This window comes from Lithobates pipiens, unplaced genomic scaffold, assembly GCF_037356315.1.
Source record: "Lithobates pipiens isolate NorthernLeopardFrog02 unplaced genomic scaffold, aLitPip1_a1.2 Scaffold_30, whole genome shotgun sequence".
In the NCBI taxonomy this organism is placed as follows: domain Eukaryota; kingdom Metazoa; phylum Chordata; class Amphibia; order Anura; family Ranidae; genus Lithobates; species Lithobates pipiens.
Window position 1 is genome coordinate 139105707 of NW_027507791.1, and position 21818 is coordinate 139127524.

The window sequence follows — 21818 nt, forward strand, 5'->3', positions numbered from 1 at the left end:
GGCAAGTGACCTGGCAGGTGACGAGGCAAGTGGACAAGCCACAACTTGTGGCAGGTGACGTGGCAAGTGGACAATCCACAACTTGTGGCAGGTGACGGGGCAAGTGGACAATCCACAACTTGTGGCAGGTGACGTGACAAGTGGACAATCCACAACTTGTGGCAGGTGACGTGGCAAGTGGACAATCCACAACTTGTGGCAGGTGACGTGACAAGTGGACAATCCACAACTTGTGGCAGGTGACGTGGCAAGTGGACAATCCACAACGTGTGGCAGGTGACGTGGCAAATGGACAATCCACAACTTGTGGCAGGTGACGTGGCAAGTGACCTGGCAGGTGACGTGGCAAGTGACCTGGCAGGTGACGTGACAAGTGGACAATCCACAACTTGTGGCAGGTGACGTGGCAAGTGGACAATCCACAACTTGTGGCAGGTGACCAGGTAAGTGACATGGCAGGTGACGTGGCAAGTGGACAATCCACAACATGTGGCAAGTGACGTGGCAAGTGACGTGGCAAGTGGACAATCCACAACTTGTGGCAGATGATGTGGCAAGTGGACAATCCACAACTTGTGGCAGATGATGTGGCAAGTCACGTGGCAAGTGGACAATCCACAACTTGTGGTAGGTGCCATGGCAAGTGACATGATAAATACAAGTACACTGCTGCTCACAGCTGCTGCTACTCATTCTGGTCTCACAAAATTGCTGAAATGGTTAATAATACTGTTTTTTGAGCTGGGGAGGGTCTATGATGTTAGCCTAACTAAACGCTTCTAGACACAAACGCGGTAAACCGCCGCTAAATTGCGGTGAAAAATGCGACAAAGCTGGCATTTCTAAACGCCGGTTTCAGCTTTTAAAAACGTGTCCAGCAGAGTTTGCATCTGCGTCTCGTGTGCATGAAGCCTAAAAGTGGCCAAGGTGAGAAATTCCCTTTCACAGGCGATGGTCTCAGCGAGGGGCATTGATAGATTCAAGAAACTATTAGATAAGCACCTGAACGACCATAACATACAGGGATATACAATGTAATACTGACACACATAGATAGGACTTGATGGATTTGTGTCGTTTTTCAACCTCACCTACTATGTAACTATGAACAATGTTTCTGCTATGATCACCAATATACCACCCGATTTTATATCTGACAGGTGAAATGGATGGGAGATGTTTTAGTTGTGCATCCAAGTTCACCATTTTCAAAAAAGAGGTGAGTTTACCTGCATGCTGTTTTTATGGCAATATGTGTTTTCCATAAACAGGAATGTACACGTTCACATTGGTTATAAAACCTTGGGGGGTCCTTCTTGCACTAGACTAGTGGTTATCAGCTTGTATAATAATACCTATATTCATAAACAGGGCTTTTTTTTTCTTAGAGAATAGGTGCAGGAAGTTGCCCTCTCTGACCAACTCTCCGCCCCAATTATGCGCAAACTCTGCCCCAACCACACCCAAACCCCATCCCAGCCACACCTATAGCAGAGCCAACATTTTATTTATAAGTTTAAGGCTTAGAACTGTGTATCACATAAGGTAAATTCCCCCCCCCCCCAGCTCTTCCCTCATTACAACCCCCCCCAGCCCTTCCCTCATTATAACGCCCCCCCAGCTCTCCTCTCTGTGCAACCCCCCCAGCTCTCATCTCTGTGCAAATTCCCCCCCAGCTCTCCTCATCACATATTCAGCCTCCCCCCTCCAGCTCTCCTGTCATCACAAATCCCCCCCCCCCCCAGCTTCCCTCTCATCACAAATACCCCCCCCCCCCTCAGCTCTCCTCATCCCAAATCCCCCCAGCTCTCCTCTCGTCACAACAACCCCCCCCCCTCCTCCACACACATATACTTTCCTAGGTTTTCTTTATGCACGAATTCCCCCAAGCTCTCCTCTGTGTACAATGATCTCCCCTCTGCTAAACATACAAACGCACTTTCTCTCTCTGCACATATTCCCCCACACACTTTCACAGTGCACTCCTCTCTGAACGAACTCATAGCTCAATTAAGTAGTTTGCTATTTAAAAAACATATAATTTCGTTTATTCAGCATGACATTGAGCTTAGTTATGTAGCACGAAGCTGTATATTCTGCAATAATAAAAATTTTTGGTAAAATCATTCAATGAATGCAAGCTGAGATAACATGCACTGAATTGATGCATCCACACAATTTCACAGTAACCATGAGATAAAAAAAAGTTCAGGAATAGTCCTTTATCCCCTTGTTTTGCAAATCTATGTACACTACAAACTGTGATTAAAGTGGTTGTATAGTCTTTTTTTTTTTTTACTTTTACCTATAATAAGGCTTACCTGTAGGTAAAAAAAAAATATCTCCTAAACCTGTATGGTTTAGGAGATATTCCCCTCGCAATGAGCCACTGACTGCGCATGCACACAGGGGATTCTCGGTCCCAGTTTTTTTACAGACTCTAACAGGTTTTCTTCTAAGATTGCCCTGTATTTGGCTCCATCCATCTTCCCATCAACTCTCACCAGCTTCACTGTTCCTGCTTTTAGGCCAAAAAGTTACATTCTGACCAGAGTACCTTCTTCCACATATTTGCTGTGTCCCCCACATGGCTTCTCACAAACTGCAAATGGGACTTCTTATGGATTTCTTTCAACAATGGCTTTCTTCTTGCCACATAAATGCCATATTTTAGGAGTGCACGACTAATGCCGCATACACACGACCGGACTTTCCGGCAGACTAGGTCCAACAGTCTTTCCGATGGACTTCCAGCAGAGGTCCGACGGACTTTCCGAACTAACGGACAGGGTCACACACAATCACGCCAAAGTCTGACGGATTCGAACGTGATGACGTATGACCGGACTAGAATAAGGAAGTTCATAGCCAGTAGCCAATAGCTGCCCTAGCGTCGGTTTTCATCCGTCAGACTAGTATACAGACGAACTGATTTTTCGACCGGACTTGAGTCCGTCGGAAAAATGTGAAACCTGTTTTAAATCTAAAGTCTGTCTGACTTTTAGCCAGCAAAGGTCCGATGAAGCCCACACACTATCAAACTGTCCGGCGGATTTGTTCCGTCGGACCTTTGCTGTCAAAAAGTCCAGTCTTGTGTACGCGGCATAATACTTGTCTTGTGGACAGATTCTGCCACATGAGCTGCAGAGCTCTGCAGCTCCTCCAGAGCTACCATGCTCCTCTTGGCTGCTTCTCTGAATAATGCTCTCCTTGCCTGGCCTGTCAGTTTAGGTGGACGGCCATGTCTTGGTAGGTTTACAGTTGTGCAGTTCTCTTTCCGTTTTCGGATGATGGATTCAACAATGCTCCGTGAGATGTTCAAAGCTTGGGATATTTTTTTAGAACCTAACCCTGCTTTAACCACTTGAGGACCGCCGTATTGCCATTGTACGTCAGCACAATGGCACAGGCAGGCATAATCACGTACATCTACGTGATTGCCTTCCAGCGGGTGGGGGGTCCGATCGGACCCCCTCCCGCTGGATACGGCGGTCCGGTTCGCTCCAGGAGCGCTCCGTGATGAGGGGATGGCCGTTGGTTTTCGGCCACCCCCTCTGGATCGCTCCTGGCCAATGAGAAGCTTCCTCCCCTGTGTATTGTTTACACAGGAAGGAGGAAGTGATGTCATTCTCCTCGGGGCGGTCTTTTTGACCGGACTACGAGGAGAACAGTAAAAGTAAGTGTGCACCAACACTACACTGACATGTAGGTACACACAGGCACACAAACCCCCCCCCGATCCCCCCCCCCGATCGCCCCCCGATCACCCCCCTCCCCCCCCAGTCACAGTGTCACTGATTGCATTGATCATTTCTTTACTGATCAATGCATTCAGTGTCAGTTGTGACAGTAAAAACTGTCAGGACAGTTAGTGTTAGGTCCAGGGTAGCCCCCTATCACCCCCCAATAAAGATTTAACCCCCTGATTGCCCCTAGAGTTAACCCTTTCACCCCCTTTTGCCAGTGTCACTAAGCGATCATTTTTCTGATCGCTGCATGTGTCGCTAGTGTCGCTAGGTAGCTAGTTATTTTTTTAGGTTCACCGCCAGGTTTTTATATCGCTAGGTACCCCGATATACTACCCAATAATGTTTTTAACCCCCTGATTGCCGCTAGTTAACCCTTTCACCCCCTTTTGCCAGTGTCACTAAGCGATCGTTTTTCTGATCGCTGCATTAGTGTCGCTACAGTCGCTAGGTAGCTAGTTATTTTTTTAGGATCACCGCCAGGTTTTTATAGCGCTAGGTACCCCGATATACTACCCAATAATGTTTTTAACCCCCTGATTGCCGCTAGTTAACCCTTTCACCCCCTTTTGCCAGTGTCACTAAGCGATCATTTTTCTGATCGCTGCATGTGTCGCTAGGTAGCTAGTTATTTTTTTAGGTTCACCGCCAGGTTTTTATATCGCTAGGTACCCCGATATACTACCCAATAATGTTTTTAACCCCCTGATTGCCGCTAGTTAACCCTTTCACCCCCTTTTGCCAGTGTCACTAAGCGATCGTTTTTCTGATCGCTGCATTAGTGTCGCTACAGTCGCTAGGTAGCTAGTTATTTTTTTAGGTTCACCGCCAGGTTTTTATAGCGCTAGGTACCCCGATATACTACCCAATAATGGTTTTAACCCCCTGATTTCCGCTAGTTAACCCTTTCACCCCCTTTTGCCAGTGTCACTAAGCGATAATTTTTCTGAACGCTGCATCAGTGTCGCTAGTGTCGCTAGGTAGCTAGTTATTTTTTTAGGTTCACCGCCAGGTTTTTATAGCGCTAGGTACCCCGATATACTACCCAATAATGGTTTTAACCCCCTGATTGCTGCTAGTTAACCCTTTCACCCCCTTTCACCAGCGATCACAGTATAAGTGTCACTGGTGACGCTGGTTAGCCAGTTAGTTATTTAGGTTCCCCGTCAGGTTTTTATATAGCGCCAGGGACCCCCATATACTACCTAATAAAAATTTGAACCACCTGATTGCCCCTAGTTAACCCTTTCACCACTGATCACCGTATAAGTGTTACGGGTGACTCTGGTTAGTTTGTTTTTTATAGCATTTTATATTCAAATCCGGAAGGCAGTGCTTGGTTTTCGGGGTCCCGTACGTGGCTAGGCTCCCAAAAAGTCCCCCACATGTGGTATCCCCGTACTCGGGAGAAGCAGCAGAATTTATTTTGGGGTGTAATTTGACTTCTGCCCATAGCATGTGTGAGCAATATATCATTTAGTGACAACTTTGTGCAAAAAAAAAAAAGTTTGTAATATTCCCGCAACTTTTGGCAAAATATAAAATATTCCATGGACTCAACATGCCTCTCAGTAAATAGCTTGGGGTGTCTACTTTCCAAAATGGGGTCATTTGGGGGGGTTTTGTGCTATTTTGGCATTTTATGGCCTTCGAAACTGTGATAGGTAGTGAGGAGTTAAATCAAAAATTTGCACCCTTAGAAATCCTGAAGGTGGTGATTGGTTTTCGGGGTGCCGTGCGCGACTAGACTCCCAAAAAGTCCCACACATGTGGTATCCCCGTACTCGGGAGAAGCAGCAGAATGTATTTTGGGGTGCAATTCCACATATAACCATGGCATGTGTGAGCAATATCATTTAGTGACAACTTTTTGTAAAAAAAATTTTTTTTTTTTTTTTTTTGTCATTATTCAATCCCTTAGGACAAAAAAAATAAATATTCAATGGGCTCAACATACCCATCAGCAATTTCCTTGGGGTGTCTACTTTCCAAAATGGGGTCATTTGGGGGGGATTTGTACTGCCCTGCCATTTTAGCACCTCAAGAAATGAGATCGGCAGTCATAAATTAAAAGCTGTGTAAATTCCAGAAAATGTACTCTAGTTTGTAGACGCTATAACTTTTGCGCAAACCAAAAAATATTCGCTTATTGACATTTTTTTTACTAAAGACATGTGGCTGAATAAATTTTGCCCTCAATGTATGACTAAAATTTAGTTTATTCGATTTTTCTTATAACAAAAAGAAGAAAATATCTTTTTTTTTCAAAATTTTCGCTCTTTTTCCATTTATATCGCAAAAAAAAAAAATCGCAGAGGCAATCAAATACCATCAAAAGAAAGCTCTATTTGTGGGAAGAAAAGGACGCAAATTTCGTTTGGGTGCAATATTGCATGACCGCGCAATTACCAGTTAAAGCAGCGCAGTGCGAAATTGCAAAAAGACCTCTGGTCCTTAAGGTATTTATTGGTCCGAGGCTGAAGTGGTTAAACTTCACAACTTCTATCCCTAACCTGTCTGGTGTGTTCCTTGGCCTTCATGATGCTGTTTGTTTGCTGAGGTTTTTTAGAGAACCTTTTAGGGTTTCACAGATCAGCTGTATTTATATCAGAGTATAGGGGGCTGAATACAAATGCACGCCACACTTTTCAGATTTTTTTTTTTTTATATATATTTTGAAAACCATTTATCATTTTCCTTCCACTTCACAATTATGTGCCACTTTGTGTTGGTCACATAAAATGCCAATAAAATACATTTACGTTTTTAGTTGTAACATGGCGGAATGTGGAAAACTTCAAGGGGTATGAATACTTTTTCAAGGCACTGTAACGTGAGCCTTTTTACTAATGATTTAAATCAAAGCCATCCTGCAGAAAAACTGTTTTGGATTTTGGGAGGAAATCCAAATACCTGCATAGTGTAAACTTAGGATCTCTTTTTTGTAATCTGAATGCAGGATCCCAGCTCTGCAAGGCCAGAGTGCCAACCGCTTAGCTGGCATCCTGCAGAGTTGACAGGTTTTCCTCAGACTTCTTTTGATTATGTATGTTTACTGTACATGTCTCTTTTCCAGTGTGGCTGTAAATCCTGCGGACGTGCCTTCTGTGCAGGATGTCTAGGATACACTGCTGTTCTCCCTGCATATGGCAACGCAAAGCAAAAGATCTGCAAGAAATGTCATGAATCCATCACCAGGTGAGCGTGTGTACAGTCTGACCCTGAGCCTGCTTTCATGGGTCCAATTACAGGCACATCTTGCATGCTTTCACACGGAAGAAAATAACGATCTTATGTAAGCAGTATGAAACTAAAAGAAGTCAGAAAAGAGTTGTGCAAACACTGCAATACTGTAGGTATATTAATATCAAAATTATTAATAAATATTCGAAAAATGCACTCTTTAACAATTTTCCCCACTCCATGTCTCTTCATCTGACCTCAACTTCAAGATCAACAACACAGCTATCAGTCCCTCCCCTCATGTCAGGGTGTTTTGTATAATTTGGGGCTATGACTGATCCTTTGAGCCCACGACTAATCATTGGCCAAATCATTGGCCAAATCTTGTCTCCTTCACCTACATAACTTTTCCAAAATTCACTCCTTGACCATTAACAACACAAAGGGGTCCACTTTGCACTACAAGTGCACTTGAAAATGCACTTAGAAGTGTAGTTGCTGTAGATCCGAGGGGTACATGCAAGGTAAGTAAAAAACAGCAGTTTAGCTTGCACATGATTGGATGATAAAATCAGCAGAGCTTCCCCTCATTTCAGGTCTACCCCTCGGATTTAGAGCGACTGCACTTTCAGTGCAATTTCAAGTGCACTTGTAGGGCAAATTGGATTTGCCTTTCGTGAATAGCCCCCAAAGTCTATTAATTGGCTATCTCACCTCAACTACTGCAACCTTTTTGGCCTAATTTTACACAGGCTATCCACCCTTCACGCTATCATGAATGCTGCTGCAAGACTCACCCACTATAATGACAGCTCGACACACAGTGATTACTGGGCGGATCTGCTGCCCAACAGCTTTATACAGTGCGTTTATGAACAACACTGGGTAAATATAGGACCTCTGATCTGCTGTTTTAAAGACATAACCTGGTAGAAATGAGACTAGCAACTAAAAATGCCAGGGCCATTTACATATATAAATGGCAGAACTTGCAATTTGTGAGAAATGGTAGAACTTGCAAAAGATTCATATACACGTTGGTGAGGTGTAGGTGAATCTGTCACAACATGGACAGCAAGGGATCTGTTTCTAGCATCTCTCCAGCCAAGTGGTGGAGTTTTAGGCTCTGTTCACATCTCCGTGTTCTGAATCGCTGCAATTCACAATAGCGGCAAATCGCAGGACGCCTGTGCCTTGCCCCCTTGATTTCAATAGCCCCCCCCCCCAAACGCGGCATGATTTTCCCGTGATTTGACGGGCGACAATCGTGGTAAAGATACGTGAACAGAATCATGGGTCACCCAAAAGAAATACAGTAGCTTCTTTTGGGCAACAGGTGTCCGATTCTATTTGCGCGCTTTTACCATGATTGTCGCCCCCCCCCCCCCATTGGCGATTTATTGTTTGCCTCAGTATAAACAATGAAAATGTCACGTGGTTTTGGCTAAGGGTGCCCGACTACAACCACACCGCCAGAAAAACATTGCAAATGCCTTAGTGGACCCCCCCCCCCATTGTGTTGTCAGCCCAAAATGAAAAATTAGGAGCAGAGTGCATTTCAAACTGTATTTTTTATTTTCATTTTTTTGTACTTGCACAGTCTTTAATAGGATAAAATATGGGAAAATGTGTATATACAGTATATGACAGAGATATGCTTCATATGTGTGTGGGTTTTTTTTTTTTTTTGCCTTTTATATATGCTTTAAGGCATATACTTATTCATTTTTCAGCTTCTCTTATTCTTCCCTTATTTCAGTGGAAAGGATCAAAGAAGCAGTTGCTCAAAATGGTCGCCACCAGAGAATTATAAGAAGTAAGTATTATTTCATTTGACTTTAACGCTGACAACTATAATTCAATTTACAACTTTATGTAAACACCCTTAATTTTTGAGTAATTGTATGGCCCATTTGGCACAGTTTCTTTTACATTATCATGTATATTCATGTTGACAAAATATTATTTACCAAGCACAGTATACACCCCTATAATAAGTTTTAAAAAGGTGTTGCACTTTCTGTGTGAGCTGCCATTATAAAGGATAGGTAAACATTACAGGAAATATTCAGTGATCAGTCATAACATTATGATGACCCACTAAATCTAGATTGGATCCCTCTTTTGCCACCAAAACAGCCCTGACCCATTGAGGCATGTATGCTACTAGACCTCTGAAGGAATGCTGTGGTATCTGTCAACAGGCAGATCATTTAAGTCCTGTAGGTTGCGAGGTGGGGGCCTCCATAAATCTGACTTGTTTTTTCAGCACATCCCACAGATGCTCAATTGGATTGAGATTTAGAGGACTTGAAGGCCCTGAAACAATTCTTGAACAATTTTTGCATTGTGGCAGGGTGCATTGTCCTGCTGAAAGAGACCATTGCTATCAGAGGATATAGTTTCCATGAAGGGGTGTACTTGGTCAGCAACATTGTTTAGGTATGTGATACATGTCAAGTTACATCCAGCAGAACTTCGCTCAAAGCATCACATTACCTCAGCCCAGCTTGCCTTTTTCCTATAATGCATCCTGGTGCCATCTCTTCCCTGGTAAGTGATGCACACGCACCTGACATGATAAGAAGTATAAGAAAACATGATTCATCTGACCAGGCCACCTTCTTCCATTGCTCTGTGGTCCAGTTCTAATGCTCACTTGTCCATTGTAAGCCACATTATAGAAAATCATTATATTTGGCAAAAATCTGTGAAACTAATTAAGCTATATTTCAGGAGAGTGGCCGCCTTAGAATCCAGACAGAATCGACAAAAAGTGATGCAGGTGGGGCCCGGAATGCCACCTGGAGGAACGAATCTGAAGTATGAGGGGTTGTCTGCAGAAGACAGAGCTATTGCTGAACGCCTTGAGAAACTCAAGCAAGAAACTAAACCTAGTGAGTCGAAATGTCTGACCTAAATAAAAAGCTGCTTGGATGTAACCTACAGCTATATTTGCCATTAGAGTTTAGTTTACAGAACCAAATACAAATATATCACCCTTTGTTCATATTTTCAGAGTAATTAGGAGCTGTGAACCTAAGACTGATCTCCATGTTTTATTGAAGATTAAATAGTTTGTTTGGACCAAGCTGGTCCAAAGAAACCCTTTACTTTGCTAATGCATGCAATGGCTGTCAGCACTGTATGTAGCCTTAACTACATACAGTATACAGTGCTGTGTTTTCCGGCTGTGGGACAGGAACCTCCCGCCCAGCTCCAGGAACTAAATCAAGTCGGGCCGAGAGCTGCTCAGCCATTTAGCTTTGTATTTTATAAATAGATACAAAGTCTCCTCTGACAGAGGCGCCACGATCTTCAATTCTGCAGATCAGAGGAAGCTTTGACGCTGTATACTTTATGTAGCTGATACTACAGTTCATAAATCGCACACAGCACCTGCATCTGTTCGTAAATTAAATAGTTCCACACAAACTATTTCAATTTCACTAAAACCTAGAGATCTGTCTGCGCTTACTGCTTCAAATTCTGCCATGCACACAGAATATATAGTAGAGTATTCTTCATAAGCTGATCCTTCACATGCAGAATATTTTAACACTAAGCCATAAAGAAGATCCTTAATATTCAAAGCCTGCATGCTGAAAATTCTATGTCCCCAACTACAATTGCACACTGCTCAGCGCTTCAGGATGGGATATAACTTAAGTGAATAAGCACTACTTAAATGCTAGACCAACCATTATAGTCCAAATTAAAAAGGAAAATAATCATAATCCAAATTAAGAATTAATAATAGCTGCTGCTTATTTAAAAAATGAAAACATATAGAAATATATAAAAAGCTCAAATCTTAAAAACAAGAGTCCACTAATTATATATAGCAGCGCTTAGACATGCAGAGTCTTGTTCAGATGTCATTCGTTTTTGTGCTCATGAAAAAGTGGTGATACAGTCCAGTATGTGAAAAGAAGAGAGATAAAACCCAGCTTCCACCTCACGTTCCACCTATTCGTGCTCCAAAATAAGGGCCCCCCTTGGGGGTGCACTCACCAAACAAACAAGAGAATCTGAGCCTTCAGTTTATCAAAAAATATACTCCTTGGCAGCTAGATGTCTAGAAAGATGGGCGGTCCGATATTTTTCATAGAAAAGACAAGATTATACCGACAAAGTGTGATATTGTTTAAACGTCTTTATTCAAACCCCCCATATAGACAAATATGCGTACCAAAATGAAATAAAAACAATCGCATTAAGAGTGTACTGTGCCTTATTCCTTGTAATGAACCACCTCAGGACACCGCGGACGTCCGCTCTGTAGACTGATTTACTTCCTGGTACCCTGGTTGTTCAAAACTTAGTACGTGGAACGCACACGTCACTTCCGGCGTGTGTTACGCTCTGGCGCGTTTCGTCACTTCCGACTTCTTCCGAGGGCGTAACACACAACACCGTAAGCATGTTTATATATACCACGAGGTCCAATGACAGCAGGCCGCAGATAGAGTGACGGGGGCGGGATCCAATCCGAACGCATCCCTATATCTGCCCATTCCGATCGGAATCACGTCCCCATCTCTACCACCGCGGCCGCAAACATCAAGGACTCTGTGTATCAGTGTACATAACTTTCCATAAGCCTATTATTATCATACAGATATACATATAAACCTTCATATGATCACTGTATAAGATCCTGGATCAAGCCAAAGACATTTCCCATATACATCTACATTGATATAACTCGCATATTTCCCCAAGAAAAAACGGAATGTCCTGATTACCAATAGTGATATGGGAATAATCAATTAAAAAACATTATATATTATATACATTATCACAACTTATAAAATCAAGGCGATAATAAATTAAAATTAGAATAATTATATATCTAAAAAATATATCTATAGATTATATTTCTTATATCTAACTAATGAGACAATCTCATCGGTCAATCTGAATCTCATTGTGTATAGGGCCCAATCAACTATCTAATTTAGTTATATCTGAATGTGACTATATATCATCAACTACCATAGGTCCTTTCTTTATATTTTCTATCATGTCAATACAAGTGCCTATGCTTTTAGAGGAAAGCTAATATTATTAGTCCAAAAATGTACCTACTAAAAACGTGAATACGTGAAAGACAGGGAACCGTCTCTTCAACAAATATATATATATATATATATATATATATATATATATATATATATATATATATATATTATAACAATAATCAGAAAATAAAAATAAAATTTAAAAATTAAAAATAAAAAATAAAAATGTAAAATATAAAATAAATAATAAAAAAATAAACAAAAATAAAACTAAAAATGATAAAAATAAAATAAAATAAAGAAAAATAACAGAGAAAATAAAATGAATGAATAATTAAAAGAGAGAAATAGAAAAGAAACGAAAAGAAAACAAAGGCAGAAAAAAGAAGAAGCGATAAACCCTTCAACACCTAAACACGAAATATAAATATAAATGTTAAAAAATTGTTAAAAAATGTACTCAATGGCAAACAGGGTTAGGTGTCACTAATAAAACAATTTATATCAAGTTCAATATTCAAACCCTTCGGATTTAAAACGTCTGTTAAGTATATCCACTGGGTTTCTCGTTTCGAGAGTTCTCGAACAAGATTGATGCCCCTCCAGTGGGGCCTAACTTGCTCGATCCTCCAAAAACGCAATCCCGATGGGTCTTTATCATGTTGAAGTTTAAAATGAAGCGATACGTTATGATCTTTATACCCTATTTTAATATTATGTATATGCTCAGCTATCCTAACCCTTAATTTTCTCTTTGTTCTTCCAATGTACATTAAGCCACAGGGGCACATAAGGGCATACACAACATGGGTACTGTTACACGTAATAAATTGCTTAAGGGTAAATTCTCTTTTATTCGAAGGTGAAATACATTTCTTAAGGTTTCTGACAGGATTCTTAATTTCCCGGCAAGCTTTGCATTTACGACAAGCGAAGAAACCATTCCTATCCCAAAATGTGAGAGGCAGAGAAGGAGGATCTAAAACCTTTTTTATAATAGGTGAAAACTTAAGGGATTTAGAGGCAAAAATATTCAGGGTCAGTACGGTAATCCCCCACGTGTATCATCTTACACTAATCAGAGTAATCAGGGCTATACTTTGAATACACCACGAGGTGGTCCCTACAATGTGACTACTTATAATATATATCAACCCTTATATCAACCTAACGAAGGTTATGGTTACCCCTCCCAACGTCCTTTTTTAGGGAGAGGCAGGGGGAATTACTGGAGGGGTCAAGGGTCTTATCCACACAGAGGGAAACCCCCTTATCCCCCACAGAGGTACACTCAACACAGAGATATGGAAAATATGAGAGGAGGTGTGAATCAAATGCAAAAAGATTATCCACCCACAAACATCAAGCCGTTACCAATGCGAAAAGAAACAAACCAAGGGGTCGGAGAGCAGGCAGGAGGGTCCAACAAAAGAAGACGCGAATCGGGGTAGAAGGGATATTCAATCTTGCACAAGTGACGTTAACCCCTAAAGAACAGAACATTCTGAATTTAGGCCTAAAATGTGGGATAAAAAAAACAGTTAATAAATTTAATGTCTATATAGACGTACATAAATATATACGTAAATTGAACATAAAGAAATATTTTTTGGGCAGTAATCCTCGGGTGGATCCCCCCATGACATACAGCAACAAAGCAATAAATAGTGGATTAAAAAATAAATCTCTTTTTAATCCCAAAATCATCCAAACCATCAAATTGAGGTCTTTAAAGGTCTAGTTTTGAAAGACTTAGAAATATTAAAGCCTGAAAAATTATCACATCACAGACATATTAATGATGGAATTAAGTTGCTGGAGAAACGTAAATTATCAGATGATCAAACTTACGTTAAATTAAAAGCAGACCCCACGGGTCTATACCAGAATCAATTAGAGAAATTAGTGGAATTAGGGATATGAAGAAATGTTCTTACGAATAAGGAGGCAAAATACCTTCTCCCTTCAAGTAACCATATTCCCACACTTTACACCTTACCTAAGGTACATAAGGATTCAGAGAATCCTCCTGCTAGGCCCATCGTGAACAGCATAGGATCAGTTTCATCCAGATTGGGCCAATATCTTGATACTTTTCTTCAGAGGAGTGTGCTCAATACTAAGGCATATTTAAGGGACCAGAAAAGTTTCTTGAATCTTATAGGTGAAGTAGATCTAAAAGACAAAAAGGACATTCTCTTGGTGACAGCTGATGTAGCATCTTTGTACTCAATTATTCAGCATGATGACGCTTTACTGGCACTAAATTGGGCACTTAGCCAAAGGGACGATCTCCCCCATTCTCAGAAGGTATTCCTTAGAGATGCATTAGATTTTTGTCTCAGTCAATTTTTGGTACAATTGAGGTTTTTATTTACAAAAAAGGGGTGTGGCTATGGGGGCTAAGTTCGCACCCAGCATAGCCAACCTTTTTATGTCTGAGTGGGAGGATAAAGTCATTTATAGGAATCGACCAGTGGAATTACTTTTTTATAAACGAAACATCGATGATTTATTGCTTATTTGGAATGGTAATGTGGTTCAACTGGATAGTTTCCTTAATGGTTTGAATAGTAATAGCCAAAACATCTGTCTTTCCTCGGAATTGAGTAATAATGAAATTAACTTCTTGATGTAACGGTATACCGTAAAGGGGACAAACTTGAGACAAAAGTTTTCTTTAAGAAAACTGATCGGAATAGTTATTTGCCCATATCCAGTGGTCATCACCCAAATTGGTTGCAAAACATTCCCAAAGGTCAAATAATGAGGGTCCGTAGGAACTGTACATCGTTTGATAATTACATATCCCAAGCTACGGTTCTTAGTGACAAATTTATTGCCAGAGGGTACAACCCCCAGGATCTACAAAAAGTGATCGAAGACGTGGGTAATGTCTCTAGAACAGAATGTCTACAAGAACATAATTCAAAGTTACTATTGGCAGCAGATAATCCAAAAAGTAATAATAAAGGTAATAAATGCCCTATGAATAATAAAGAATGGGGCTTTATTTCCGATTTCCACATGCAATATAAAGAAGTGGAAAATATTTTCAAACGACATTGGCCCATTTTGTTGTTAGATAAGAAATTCAATTCAGTGTTACCGACTCGACCACAATTTATTTACAGGAAGGCGCCTGTTTGGTGATAAAATTATAAAAAAGGTTTTAGATCCTCCTTCTCTGCCTCTCACATTTTGGGATAGGAATGGTTTCTTCGCTTGTCGTAAATGCAAAGCTTGCCGGGAAATTAAGAATCCCGTCAGAAACCTTGAGAAATTTATTTCACCTTCGAATAAAAGAGAATTGACCCTTAAGCAATTTATTACGTGTAACAGTACCCATGTTGTGTATGCCTCTATGTGCCCATGTGGCTTAATGTACATTGGAAGAACAAAGAGAAAATTAAGGGTTAGGATAGCTGAGCATATACATAATATTAAAATAGGGTATAAAGATCATAACGTATCGCTTCATTTTAAACTTCAACATGATTAAGACCCATCGGGATTGCGTTTTTGGGGGATCGAGCAAGTTAGGCCCCACTGGAGGGGCATCAATCTTGTTCGAGAACTCTCGAAACGAGAAACCCAGTGGATATACTTAACAGACGTTTTAAATCCGAAGGGTTTGAATATTGAACTTGATATAAATTGTTTTATTAGTGACACCTAACCCTGTTTGCCATTGAGTACATTTTTTAACAATTCTTTAACATTTATATTTATATTACGTGTTTAGGTGTTGAAGGGTTTATCGCTTCTTCTTTTTTCTTTCTTTCTTTTCTTCTCTTTCTTCTCCCTCTTTTCTTTCTTTCTTCTTTTTTCGTTTCTTTTCTATTTCTTTCTTTTTAATTATTCATTAATTTTATTTTCTCTGTTATTTTTCTTTATTTTATTTTTATCATTTTTATCATTTTCTGATTGTTATATATATATATATATTTTTTTTTTTTGAAGAGACGGTTCCCTGTCTTTCACGTATTCACAAAATATTATACTTATATAATTTTTATTAGTTTTTAGTAGGTAAATTTTTGGACTAATAATATTAGTTTCCTCTAAAAGCATGGGCACTTGTATTGACATGATAGAAAATATAAAGAAAGGACCTATGGTAGTTGATGATATACAGTCACATTCAGATATAACTAAATTAGATAGTTGATTGGGCCCTATACACAATGAGATTCAGATTGACCGATGAGATTGTCTCATTAGTTAGATATAAAAAATATAATCTATAGATATATTTTTTAGATATATAATTATTCTAATTTCAATGTATTATCGCCTTGATTTTATAAGTTGTGATAATGTATATAATATATACTCGAGTATAGGTCGATCCGAATATAAGCCGAGGCCCCTAATTTACCACAAAAAACTGGGAAAACTTATTGACTCGAGTATAAGCCGGGGGTGGGAAATGCAGCAGCTACTGTAAGTGGCAAAGAGGGTCAACAATGCCCATCTGCAGCTGCATGTCTCACTGTGTCTATTGCATGCCTCCCTGTGTCCTGTGCAGATCTGCCTACCTCACTGTGTCCTGTGTATACCTCCCTGTGTCCATTGCAGCCTACCTGTGCTAATCTTCATCCTTTGTGTCCTGTGCATGCCTCCGTGTGCCCATCTGCAGCCACCGATCAGCGTGTCATAAAAACATACGGCGGCCATTCCAGTATTCAATAGCCGCGCCTCCTCTTCGTCTGTGATAGGCAGAACACTCAATTTCCCAGAAGTCCGTTTTCAGCCTATCACGGACATCTGCTCATCCTCGTCTGAGGTATGAGGATGAGGGGATGTCCGTGAAAACTGACTGCTGGGAAATTGAGTGTTCTGCCTATCAGACAAGGAGGAGGCGCGGCTTTTAAATACTGGAATGGCCGCTGTATGTTTTTATGACACGCTGGCCACCGTCTGTCTACATGACATGCCTGATCAGGTAAGCAGACGGCGGTGACTCGAGTATAAGCCGAGGGGGGCACTTTCAGCCTAAAAAAATCTCGGCTTATACTCAAGTATATACGGTAATGTTTTTTAATTGATTATTCCCATATCAATATTGGTAATCAGGACATTCCGTTTTTTCTTGAGGAAATATGCGAGTTATATCAATGTGGATGTATATGGGAAATGTCTTTGGCTTGATCCAGGATCTTATACAGTGATCATATGAAGGTTTATATGTATATCTATATGATAATAATAGGCTTATGGAAAGTTATGTACACTGATACACGGAGTCCTTGATGTTTGCGGCCGCGGTGGTAGAGATGGGGACGTGATTCCGATCGGAATGGGCAGATATAGGGATGCGTTCAGATTGGATCCCGCCCCGTCACTCTATCTGCGGCCTGCTGTCATCGGACCTCGTGGTATATATAAACATGCTTACGGTGTTGTGTGTTACGCCTCGGAAGAAGTCGGAAGTGACGAAACGCGTCACACACCGGAAGTGACGTGTGCATTCCACGTACTAAGTTTTGAACAACCAGGGTACCAGGAAGTAAATCAGTCTACAGAGCGGACGTCCGCGGTGTCATGAGGTGGTTCATTACAAGGAATAAGGCACAGTACACTCTTAATGCGATTGTTTTTATTTCATTTTGGTACGCATATTTGTCTATATGGGGGGTTTGAATAAAGACGTTTAAACAATATCACACTATGTCGGTATAATCTTGTCTTTTCTATGAAAAATATCGGACCTCCCATCTTTGGAGACATCTAGCGGCCAAGGAGTATATTTTTTGATAAACTGAAGGCTCAGATTCTCTTGTTTGTTTGGTGAGTGCACCCCCAAGGGGGGCCCTTATTTTGGAGCACGAATAAGTGGAACGTGAGGTGGAAGCTGGGTTTTATCTCTCTTCTTTTCACATACTGGACTGTATCACCACTTTTTCATGAGCACAAAAACGAATGACATCTGAACAAGACTCTGCATGTCTAAGCGCTGCTATATATAATTAGTGGACTCTTGTTTTTAAGATTTGAGCTTTTTATATATTTCTATATAAAGAAGATCCTTACCCAAAGTAATTTTTCTCTGTCTGGAAGAGAAATATGAGTATGGGTGTGCCTCATGTGAGATGGGATGACCACACCAGGCACAATGTTTAGAGGAGATATGACTTATTGCAATGCCACTTTTGATTCTTGGCTGAATATTGAAATCACTGTCCTGAAACAAGCATGCAACCTGTAAAATGTGAACTTACAACCTAAAGCCCTGGAACTCCACCTTCGATATCTGTACTCCAGGTATAATCTGTATTACATACTTACCCGCTTGGGCCAATGTAAGTATGCATATCGAAAACCTCATGGACCTCTGGGCAAACTGCTAATCACTGTAACAGTTTTTGGTACTAAAGTGATCACTGCAGTCGCCCAAGCCATGTGCCTTCTCTTGCATGCTTGGCCAGGTGAACATTGTGAGGTCCCTGCCCCTCTTATCTACTTGATTCTATCAAAGAAAGCCTTGTATTCATTAAAAAAAAAAAAAAAAATACAAGATGTTCTGTGCTTGGTGCAGTGCAAAGTGAGCAACTGTTAGAAGTTCGTCGTGTGCAGTGGAATCAGAGTAAGTCATTTCAGTAAAGGAGGGGAGCCTGTACAACTGTGAAAATAAAGTTCAGCTTTCAAAGAAGTCACCAATGGCAGCTCCCATATTTCGTCTCCTACAGGTTACCATTAAGCGTTTATTATACATTGGAGAGTACTAAGGTTTTCCTGTGTTCTTTAAAGCCTCTGCAAGCTGGTATATTATTGAATAAATTTTGCTATGTGCAGTATGTGCTGCATTCACCCATCTGAGTTTGAGGCTGGATCTAGTAGCACACATATTCTGTGAAGGATAGGCAGGTATCTTACTGCCCATTGTGCTTGGAGAGACAACTGGCGATTTATAATTGGCTGCAGGATGGCCATAGCTAAGCTTATACAATTGGGAACAAAGTGTGTGGGCAATATCTGCCCATCCTCATACTCATGCTATAACAAGCACTTCCAATCACATGAAGCGTACGTTAATGCCTCATTATAAAGTAAATTACACCCTGATAATGGCAATATAAGTTCAAAATCTATGCACTGCTTGCTTTTATTGAACCGTCTGTGACCACCTTTATACTACACATACAGTATACATCTCTATAGGAGCTCATGCACATGGAATTTTGTTTGCGTCTATGGTATTTTTTTTAAGAAACGATGTGTATACTAAAACAGGTCAGGAGCAGCATTGTGTAACTCCAACTTGCTGCAGCTCATTAGCACCTTGAAGCAAATTAAAGCATATTAAGCAACTGTGTGTGTGACCCCATTGCTTGATGTAGGTCTCATTCTTTTATGTAGAAACTGTTGCCTCGATGGCAGAAATAGAATCCAGGGTACAAGCTCTACAAAAAGACACACAAGGCCGTGTTCCATCTTTACAGGAAATGGAAGACCGACTTGCAATATTGCAGGGGAGGACTCCTACTTCCAAAACGACCAAGCCGGTATTTATTGTAATGTTTCCTTTTAATGCTATCAATTAAAACAGGCCAATCTTGAAAATTTTAAAACCCTGCAGGTAATACTGTGAGCAGGTAAAGCTGATTGACATCTGTTTTTTCTTAACTATGTAACGATGTGTAGTTCTGCAAGCTAGGTGACTAAATTGCATCGTGTAGCTTATTTTACAGTACCTTTGATGGGAAATGCCATCTGTAATATTCTACTGTCCTTTGTCTGCCTTATTTCTATATGTAAAATGCATTGTATTATGTGTCCAGATTCAAATCATTGCTCATGTAAAAAGGGTGATTTACTATATACAGTGGGTATAGAGACATATCACAACCCTGTAAAATAATCACATTTTGTTGCTTTGCAGCCTGGAATGAAGACAGGCACCGTTTTTGTTTTTGCTTTCACGTGGATGTCATAAGTTGCATTAACACCATGTCACTTGGAAAAAGGATCACACCCTTATGTCAGTATTTTGTTGGACCACATTTTGCTTTAATTAAAGCCTTTAGTCTGTTGGGATATGCCTCTACTAACTTTGCACATCTACACTTTGCAATATTTGCCCACTCTTATTTGCAGAACTGCACAAGTTCACTTAGATTTGACGGTGACTGTGTGTGGACTGTAGTCTTAACCACTTGAGATCCGCGCTATAGCCAAATGACGGCTACAGCGCGGATCTCCTTTTCCGGGACTACGTCTATTGACGTAGTCCTGTGCACGAGCGGCCTGCGCGCCCCCTGAGGGGCGCGCGCGGCGCGCTCTGTGATCGGCGAGTCCATGAGACTCACCTGATCACCGATCCGTGCAAGGGGTCGATCCTGACCCCTTATCACGTGATCAGCTGTCAGCCAATGACCGCTGATCATGGGATATAACGGAGCTGACAGCGCGAGGAGAAAAAAAAAAAGGCGATCACCGGCGGCCGTGATCGGGACATCAGTCCCGATCACGGCCAGCCCTGCTAGTGCCCACCTGCCCCCTGCCAGTGCCCACCTGCCCCCTGCAGTGCCACATGTATTAAAAGTAAGTGCCCCCCGTCAGTGCCACCCAGCAGTGCCCATAGTGCCACCCAGCAGTGCCCACAATCTGCCTCAAAGGTGCTGCACCCCAGTGCCACATATCCGTGCCCATCAGTGTCATCTACCAGTGCCCAGCAGTGCCGCCTATCAGTGCCCATCAGTGCCGCCTATCAGTGCCCATCAGTGCCACCTATCAGAGCCACCTATCAGTGCCCATCAGTCCCATCTATCAGTGGTACCTATCAGTGCCCGTCCGTGCCATCTTATCTGTGCCCATCAGTGCCGCGTTATCTGTGCCTATTAGTGCCACCTTAACTATGCCTATCAATGCCCACCAATGCAGCCCATCAGTGCCCACCAGTGCAGCCTATCAGTGCCGCCTAATCAGCGCACTTCAATGAAGGAGAAAAATGACCCGTTTGCAAAATTTTATAACAAACTATTAAACATGATTTTTTTTTTTTTTTGCATCTTTTTTTGTTTGTTTAGCAAAAAATAAAACTCCGAGCTGTAACTAAATACCACCAAAAGGAAAGCTCTATTTGTGGGAAAAAAATGATAAAAATGTCATTTGGGTACAGTGTTGTATGCCCGCGCAATTGTCATTCAAAGTGCATCAGCGCTGAAATCTGAAAATTGGTCTGGGACTGAGGGGGGTTTAAGTGCCCAGTAAGCAAGTGGTTAAAGTCATTCCACAGATTTTCAATAAGGTTTAAATCTGGGCGCTGATTAAGCCATGCAAGTACATTATTCATCTTTTAGGTACTAATTTAGCCATGTTTAACGGAAAATTAAATTCTGTAGGTCTAGGATCTGATTGGAAACTCTAAACCCTGGTTCACACCTGTTCGATTTGTCAGTTCAAAATCGCATGACAAGTCGCACCCCATTACCAGCATCGGAACCATTCAAATCATTGAGACTCAAGATGTTGTGTCCTTGAAAAAGGTTCCTGCACTACTTTGGATGTCATTGCGACTTGCATTAACTGAAGTCGCAAGCCATGATTAAATTACACATCAGAATCGCACTGATCACCAGCTCTGAAATCGGGCTGAAGTAACGCAATTTCAAATCTGCACTTTTGTAAACCAGGGCTAAAGGCCAATTCACCCTGCCCACACACTAAAGGTTCAGTTTTGGCTTGCAGGCAGATGTTTGTTTCAGCTGCAGTGAAGGGGGAAGTTTGATGCGTGTTTCAGCACATCTCACCGTGGTTTTTTTTTTCTTTCTTTTTTTTTTTTTCTTTATTCTTTTGTTAATATTTTATGAATTACACAAAACGACACTCAATTCGTTTCTCTGCACAGCAACATGCTGCA

General features: G+C 41.1%; 1 protein-coding gene across 2 annotated transcripts in view; it reads left to right on the forward strand.

Moving 5' to 3' along the window:
- ZFYVE19 (zinc finger FYVE-type containing 19) overlaps nucleotides 1-21818 on the forward strand; it is an 83802-nt gene that overhangs the window by 27743 nt on the left and 34241 nt on the right. For both annotated transcript variants that reach the window (XM_077464906.1, XM_077464907.1), the window contains exons 2-6: nucleotides 1161-1219; nucleotides 6823-6944; nucleotides 8689-8745; nucleotides 9666-9826; nucleotides 19316-19461. In XM_077464906.1, the coding sequence (XP_077321032.1) occupies nucleotides 1166-1219; nucleotides 6823-6944; nucleotides 8689-8745; nucleotides 9666-9826; nucleotides 19316-19461 (540 nt within the window). In that variant the 5' untranslated portion in view covers nucleotides 1161-1165. The remainder of the gene's footprint in view (nucleotides 1-1160; nucleotides 1220-6822; nucleotides 6945-8688; nucleotides 8746-9665; nucleotides 9827-19315; nucleotides 19462-21818) is intronic.